Source organism: Ursus maritimus, unplaced genomic scaffold, assembly GCF_017311325.1.
Source record: "Ursus maritimus isolate PB19 unplaced genomic scaffold, ASM1731132v1 scaffold_26, whole genome shotgun sequence".
In the NCBI taxonomy this organism is placed as follows: Eukaryota; Metazoa; Chordata; class Mammalia; order Carnivora; family Ursidae; genus Ursus; species Ursus maritimus.
In genome coordinates this window covers 5,579,977-5,588,560 of record NW_024425119.1, presented here as the reverse complement: position 1 = coordinate 5,588,560, position 8,584 = coordinate 5,579,977, and the positions used below count along the sequence as shown (strand labels likewise).

Here is an 8,584-nt window from a genome sequence, read left to right as displayed (position 1 = left end):
AGATTTATTTATTTTGAGAGAGAGAGAGAGCACGCACACATGAGCCAGGGGAGGGGCAAAGAGAGAGAGGGAGAATCTCAAGCAGACTCCCCGCTGAGGGCAGAGCCTGACGCAGGGCTTGATCCCATGGCCCTGAGATCATGACCTGAGTCGAAATCAAGAGTCAGACGCTTAACCAAATGAGCCACCAGGCACCCCTAGAAAGTATTTTTAAATGGTATTGTCAATTGTTGGCTGTTACAAAAAATACATCAGTGAATTTGTCTTCAATGTGATTTTTTATTTTATTTTTAACAATTCCTATCATAGCAACTGTAGCAGAATATGCTTTCCTTAAAATTAATATAAATATATTATAGAATTTTGTAGGGCAACATTTAACAGAGTTGACATTACTCAGCAATAAGCGTGAAACAGAGTGGTTAAGAATATGGGTTTGCATTCTCTCTGCCACGCAATGGTTATGGCAATGGCTGCTAAACTCCACTTGAATCTCAGTTTTCCCATTTGTAAAATGAGGATAATAATTCTACTTGCCTCTAAAGTTCACGTGAGAGTCATCCAAGCACCCAATAATATGAGCTCAAGCAGGTAAAAATATATATATATATAAGTTGCAAAACTCATGATGATTTTTCTAAGTCATGACCAAGGTCATCTTGTTTGCATAGTACGTTTAAATTTGAACAGAATGTTGTCTTTATTACAGTCTTGTTTTGCTGTAGATTTACTCTTTCAAATATTTTATATTTTTTGCTTTGTGAAAAGAAATGCTTTAGGAATTAATAGATTTTTGTGCCTGTGAATCACAAAATAATGGTTTTTGTTGTATGTGGTAATGGCAGGGGTAGGGCTGGGGGCAGTGGACTTTGCGTTAGGATCCATTTTTATGAGTTATAACGCTGAGGGAGAGAAGGTGAAGGTTAAATCAGGACCCCTGTTAGAGGAGGTGACTAAGAGTCATAATTTTAAGGAGGTGGTGTGTGATACCCGGGGAGGAGAATTTTCAACAGGCCTCAGATAGGCTGTTGAACTGCAGCTCTTCCCATTAGTGACACAAGCAGGATACAAAGTCAAACCTGAATGCCGTGGGCTCAAGTTTACCACAAAATTTTCAGAGCAAAGACCCAAATAATATGATCTTTTGAGTCAGGTGTGGAAATTCAAACTGAGGGCATTAGATGAAAAAGTACACCTGATTTAGAAGTAATCTTGGAGACGGTGATCACAAGGTCACCACGTCACAAAACTACCTTTATGCTGTGGCGTTTCACTAGTTTTTGAGGCTGGGTAAAAAGAAAGACACCACGTCTGTGTTAGGGGAAAAAAAGAAAACCGAAACACACAGACCTTTTCTGGGAATGTTTGGAACCATTCTAGGACACGTCTGGTGTGGTTCCAGAAATACAGAGCACAATACAAGATATTGTAGAAGAGACGGAAGTCCAGGGCCTCTTGAAACACAAGCCACCTGTTCGATGAAGGCCTTGCAATCCTGGAGTTCTGCAACTATACTCTGGCCCTGCAGCCAATGTCCCTCCAAGCCCACCCAGACCTGGTCTGCCAACGAGCCCAGTCCATCCACATCTCTGGAACTTCCCCTCACCCTGTCATCAAAGGTACTTAGAGGACAATGGTCACTCCTGGGTTCTGGGTCCCCAAGTCTTCATGATGATACCTCTCTTGCCCAAATGAAATTCAAGGATCTTTACCTTCGCAGGGTTGAGATTCTGTTTCTTTCTTGCTTTCAAAATTGGGAAGGTTGTCAAACTGTAGTTCCTTGGTTTTTTAGCATCCATGTTAGTCCTGCAGGAGGAAGAGTAAAAAGTACATTGGTAGTAGGAGCAAACTATAAGTAATGGCCCCTGCATCCAGGGATGGGAAGAATGCAGGGCAGGCTTGGAGATAAAAAGTGGCAGGCCTAGGGCGCCTGGGTGGCTCAGTTGGTTAAGCATCTGCCTTTGGCTCAGGTCATGATCCCAGGGTCCTGGAATCGAGTCCCTCATCGGGCTCCTTGCTCAGCGGGGAGCCTGCTTCTTCCTCTGCTTCTGCCTGCCGTTCCCTCTGCCTGTGCTCTCTCTCAAAAATAAATAAATAAAAATACTTTTTAAAAATGTGGCAGGCCTAAAAACAGTGGCTGAGTCTCTGCTAACTCCTTTTTTTCCTTCCTGGTGGCTGATGATGTCAGGAGAGGGACCGTCTTGGCATCAGTCCTCAGGTGCTCAGGGCAGAGGGAGACAGCAGCCAAGGAAGGAAGATGATCTAATAAGGTGGCCAGCAGTTTAGGACACCAAACAAAAAGACCCATTTCCTCTAGCTCACTGCAAAGTAAACCATTCTCTTACCACAACCACTTTTTGCTCTGAAAGATACATATATTAGCAGTTCCTCCGTAGCTTAATGCCTACAGAAAAAGAAAAAGGGACAATGGATAGAAATGCTGTGCCTGGATCTCATTTAGCCATATTCTTGCACATTATTTATTCAGAGCAGAGCTGTATGAATAATGAACTCATTGCAAGATGAAAAACTAATTCCCATTAAGTTTATGGAATCTGGTTAAAGTGGTGATTTATGTAAATGCAAGAGTCTAAGAGGCTCTGATGCCACTGTTACATGCCTGTTCCTTTAACAGACAGCTGCTGGAATGCTGCTTTGTGTCCCTTTGAAGTTCCTTTTCTTCCTCTAACTCTATCAAGAGCCAAGGGAGCCAAAGATATATGAACAACGACAGAACAGGGATCAGTGCAAATGTTATCCTGGCTTCTGCAAACCACTCCATTGGTAGGTTTTCGCAGACCCTATAATAAATGGTGAGAGCATCACAATTCTGAAATTATTCAGAGGACTCAAGAAAAGTCCTGCCCACTATTATCACAGCATAATCTTGAAACACCAGAAATTACTTGTCTATATGTAATGAGAAGTTAAAACATATGGCATGTATGTATTATAGAATATGAAGCAATCACTTTAAAAAATGAACTAAGTCTTTATGTGTGCCTATAATGTATTGAATAAAAACAGAACAATATGTATGATTCCATGTTGTTTAAGAAAAAAATGAGATGGGGGCACCTGAGTGGCTCGGTCCATTGAGCTTCTGCCTTTGACTCAGGTCATGATCTCAGGGTCCTGGGGTTGAGCCCTGAGTCAGGTTCCCTGCTCAGCGGGCTCCCTGCTAATCATGGAGTCTGCTTGTCCCTCTCCCTTCACCCCTCCCTCTTGATAGTGCGCGCTCTCTCTCTCACTCTCTCCTCTTCTCTTAAACAAATTAAATCTTTAAAAAAGAGAGAAGAAAACAAGATGTCTGCATGTCTTAATCAGGTATACTGAAGAATAAAGAAAAAATAAACTAAAAATAATTACCTTTGGGGGTGGAACTAGGGGAGGTAAGTGAGAACATGAATTTTAACACACACACACAATACAAAAAATTCCTATGCAAAAGTAAACAAAAACTAATTGCCAAGATAATTCCTCTGATAAACCAGACATAGCCTCTGCCCTCAAGGAAAGTTCATTATCTAGGAGGGAGACACATGGAAACAGGTCATTACAATGCACATGATCAGGGCAGTAATAGAGGCCAGTGCAAAGAGCTAATGGAGCACACTGCAGGGGGTGAGGAAGCCTTCACACCTGAACAGAGCAGAATTGTCCTTGAAGAATAAACAGGACATGCATGGAGTCAAGAGCAGATGGACTAGACTGTGCAAACACAACAGTATGAAAGAGCACCATCTTTTTCAGAAAGTGTGAGCACATGGACCTTGCCAGTGGAGGGCCAGAGAGGCGGTTAGACTATAAAGAAAGGGTTGCATGGTCCATTCTAAGTCTGACAAAATCAGATTTGTACTTAGGATCCTCTCTTTGGCAAAACCATGGAACAAGGTTTGGAGGAGCTCAAGTAGGAAGCTCTCTTGAGCCTCTGGGCAAGAGTTGATGAGGACCTCAACCAAGGCCATGACGGTGAGGACAGAGTGGAAGTGGGAACTTGGGAATACTTTGGGAGACAGAACTGGTAGAATTTTGGCCATCAATTCGATGTGAAAGTTGCAAAATCCAAACACGGGATAAGAATGAATACAATTTTTCCTGCCAAGGCTCCCTCAATCTATCTCACAGGGACGTGGGAGACCGTACAAGTACACATGCATCGTTGCCGGCAAGTGGAGCTCTTTTCTCTATTCAGCTTCTGGTGCTCTGTAGGTGAAGAGAACATGAAGACCTGAAGAATATGTTGAGGCATCTTGGAGTCTAGTCTCACTTCTGCCCCCAGATAGATTCTGAGCAAGTCATATGCCTTGTCTATACTCCGTTTCCCCATTTGTAAGATGACGGGATAACTAGATGACCTCTGATGTCCCTTCCATTTCTAAACTTCTTTGATTCTAACTTTATTAAATACTACCAGATTGGAAAAGTTCTGTTGTGACTTATTTCACAAGTTCCCTCCTTTGGATAATCCTGTGGTCATCAGAGACTATCTTGTGCCTTTTTTCCCTCAGAATGCATTCAATCTAGCTTTGATTTAATCCATGGCATGTAACCTATGTTCAACGCTTCACAAATGCCACTTTTTATCCTCAAAAAAAGTGGTGAACTATGAGAATGTTTTATATCTTGTTTATAACTGCTGCATGAAGGGTTAAAGATGATAAACTCTTCTCAGAGCTAGAGTGATACTGCTTTGAGAACTGAAACTAAAATTTAAAAGTTCCTATATTATTTTACATGAAGATCAGTTTCCTTACCTCTCCAGCCTAGACCCATTTCCTTCCTCCAATTTCAGCACTTTTGTGTGGAGATCATTTTGTCACTTGGTCAACAACTTGAGTGTTAATTATTTTAGGGCCTACATTTCATCTCATCTTAATTGTGAATCTCTTGGAAGCAGGAATGATGAGCTTGGATTTTATTTTATTTCTTATAGTCCTCCTTGGGACAAGGACAATGGCTTGTCTGTTGAAAGTTCTTGGTACAAATGTGAAGAAAGAGACAACTAAGATAGTTTAGATTAATTAGTCAAAAAATTTGAGACCACCATCTGAATGCCAGAGACTGTGTTAAGCATGGGGGACTGAGAGATAAGTAGAATAGAATCCTTGCTTTCAAGGAGTTCAAGGTCTGGTGGGCATGGCAGACCCAGGAACAGTGGGGCCAGCATCATTACATACATAGTATTTTATACATAATGCCTTATCTATGTACACCAATCTTCAATGCCCAGAAAGGAAATATATCTTTTGAGGTTTACCTGTCACAATTTCAGTATTTCTATTGCAGTTGTCAGGTAGCTTGATCTTTATGCCCCAGAGAGCTACATTTGGGGCAGAAATTGTGGCAGTGTAGGACTAGCAGGGACTCCCCTTGCATTTCTGTGAACAGGAGATAATGTACCTAATGTATTTAAGTCACTCTCACTGATGCAAAGAGAACTCCTCGGTCCCTCTGCAATTATCTTTGAAACTCTTCATGGTCCATGGATTCTCAGAGCTGGAAGAGGTTTTGGGAGCCATTCATCCATTTTCCCACCCCAGCAGAAATCCTCTTTAGAGTATCCCTGGCTATCATTCAGTCTCTGTTTGAATATTCCTGTGACAGAGTTCACTGTTTTTCTGGGCAACCCATTTCACATCTGGCTGTTTATACTTATGGCTGGTGCTCAGCGAATGTTGGTGGGAAGAAATGATATTGAGCAACATATCCTCCACGGATACTTGCTATCCTCTGCAGAGCAACAAAGAACACATCTACCCTGTCTTCTACTCTAAGAGCTCTTGAATATTCAGAACAGTGCCTTTCTGCCTCCCTGGCTCCTACTCATCACCAGGCATTCTGTAGTTTTCTTTCAAGCACATCTTCGTAGGATAGAGCATCCAGGCTTGACAGACAGAACTTGTGTTGTGATTGTCCTTCTCTACTTTCTAGCTTTTTATGACCTTGTTTTAAGCAGCTACGGTTTCCTGGAGTCTAGATTATGTACAGATCTTTACATCACTCACCTGGTCACTATATTTCTATTAATGAAGCCTAAACCAGTATTTGCCCTTTTTAGCTGTCAAAACACACTCGTGTTGGATTTGGGATCAGCTAAAACCATGGGCTCCCAGCACTGGATCCTCCACAAGTTTGCGTAGTGTGTATTCTAGCCAAGTTCCTGATACCAGTATGGAGCTGGAGTAGGCAAAGTCAAAGAGTGGCTGTCACACCACTCGAGACTCCTTTCAGGTTTATCATTACCCTCTTGATAAGGACTAAAACCGAGAAGGGAAGTAACAGACATAAGTCCCAGAACCAATTAGGCACAGTCCAGGTTTGGAGAATTCCTTGGAACTCCTAGATTTCACGTACTTAACACATGTAAATCCCTTGAGCAAGACTGGCAGCAAAGGACACATTGGTCCTTTCATAGTTTGAACTTTCTATAAATGGCTTTGCACCTTTGCCATGTCTCCATTGATGCCTGAACAGTAAAGCTTGAATTAAGATTATTGACCATCAGTCATTTAAAACAGGTCAGAGGGGTCACAAGTTGCTTAAGACCTGAATTGGCTGGTGGACATTTCAAACATAGCAAGTACCACAAATCAACTACAGATTAAAAAAAAAAAATCCAAATTTTGCATTGTTCATCCCCCTTTTAAGGAAAATATTTGTTACTACGAGCATTACAGAGTGGCAAGTACTACCCAGAGGGCAAGTGATGCTGTGGACGTACCTACAATCGATCCACACTCAGCTTGCAGCTGTCCTGCATTGGGCTCTGGTTGAGCATGGAGGCTGCAAGCGGATGGGCTGGGCAAGGACAGGCTGGTATCAGCCACATCCCTAGTACAGCCACGTGAGGCGTGGGGTTGTGGGCTCACTTTTGACTTCCAAGAGGACCAGCCACTCCCAGAAGATAAGGGGGAGTAAAGTTTTGTGCCCCCACGTTGTTAGGGCAGGGTTTGGAAGCAATTTCAGGAGAGGTCTTATGAGTTCCCTAAAATCCATCTCTCCCCACCGCGCACTCAGCTGAAGTCAGCCATGCAACTTTCTGTTAGGAGCAAACTATATGGATGTCAGGTTGTGAGGATGCGGCGGTTCAGAGCACTTTTCCTCCGGTCCGCGCTCACACCCGGCCCCTCTCTCTCCTCCGACCACACTCCCCTGCCATTTTGCATTCTCTGCGCCTCCCTTCACCCCGCTCCCCCCACCTTCTTCCCCCGTTGCCCCAGATGCACCTGCCCCACCGCGGTCCCTTCCGCCCAGCTAGCGCTCCGCGCTGCCTTACTTGGCTCGGGCGGCGGCAGGAGGTGGGAAGAGCTGCATCGGGCTGGCGCAGACTGCCCGGCGGCCGCTGCGGGGCGCTGGCTCCTGCCCCGGCCCGCGCCGGCCGAGGACCACGCCCTCCTCCCGTCGCTATAGAAACGCCAGCCGCCCTTTTTGTGACTTGGGCCGAGAAAGGACTTTGATCCCGTCCCAAACCACCGTTCTGATCAGCCTAAAGAAACCTCTCTTTCCCCCCTACTCCCATTCTCTCGCCCCAGGTAGAACTGGAGGACATCCCAAGGATGGGCAGATTAGAGTTCACCGAACTGCCCAGGCTCATGAAATTATCCCTACTTTCTCCCTCTTCCCAAAAGTTTGTGGTTCCTGGAAGCTCATGGCAAAAGTTCCGGATATAAAGTATTCATCGGATGAGCACTTTTTATAGCATTGACTCTGCATCAGGTTTTAAATGCATGAAAACTAAGAAAAGTTCTAGCTGAATCACAGTAGCGTGACCTGGAGGAATATCGTCTGGTCTATGGAAGAAAGACATTCGAAAAAAGCTTTTAGAAAGATCTGAGTTGAATTTGAGTCTTCAAGGCCAAATAGGGAATTAGCAATGTAAAGCTGGCAAATAAGAGCCAGTGTAAAAGCCCAGAGCTAGGGGACCACATGGTATCACCTGCTGGCCGTTTGGTGTGGCAAGAGTCAAAAGTGCATATGGGCCGCATAAGACCAGGTTGAAGAAGCAGACAGGGGACAGCCAGATTTGAAATATCTCGTGAACTAAACAGGCTAGGGTGTATGTATGTGGATTTTAAGCAGAGAGGTTCATGCCCAGATTTTAGAAAACTTTCTGGCAATATGGTTATGGAGAGTAGGCCAGAGTAGGTTAAGAATCAAGGCAAGGATGCCTGTTAGTAGTGAGTGATGATGTTTCAGAGTAAGGGACAGCAGGTGGAAGAACAGTTCTCAGCAATTTACAAAATGGAAGAGAGCTCAGTGATTGGATGTGAAGGGCAGAAGTGCCCTAGGCCCTCCAGTTGATGGTGGTGCCATTTACTAACAGAAAATCTAGGAGGGGAAACACAGAGGGTAGGAAGGATGTTAGTAATTTACTGATGACTTATTGCATCAGATTATCAATGGACCAAGCTCCTGTGTGGAGCAAGATCTGGGCTAAAAAATCCTGACTTGGCAGTTACTGTCACATAGGTGACCACTGGAGTGTGAAGTCACCTAAGTGAAAGAAAGAAAGAAAGAAAGAAAGAAAGAAAGAAAGAAAGAAGGAAAAAGGAGAAAAATATAGAGAGGAACTAGGGCAGTA

At 43.8% G+C, this 8,584-nt stretch overlaps 1 protein-coding gene across 1 annotated transcript in view; it reads right to left on the bottom strand.

Moving 5' to 3' along the window:
• Positions 1-284: 284 nt before the first annotated feature.
• Positions 285-8,584, bottom strand: part of RAD51AP1 (RAD51 associated protein 1) — a 36,302-nt gene continuing 28,002 nt past the window's right edge. The window contains exon 9 of the mRNA XM_008704886.2: positions 285-1,806. Within this exon, the coding sequence (XP_008703108.1) occupies positions 1,766-1,806 (41 nt within the window). The 3' untranslated portion in view covers positions 285-1,765. The remainder of the gene's footprint in view (positions 1,807-8,584) is intronic.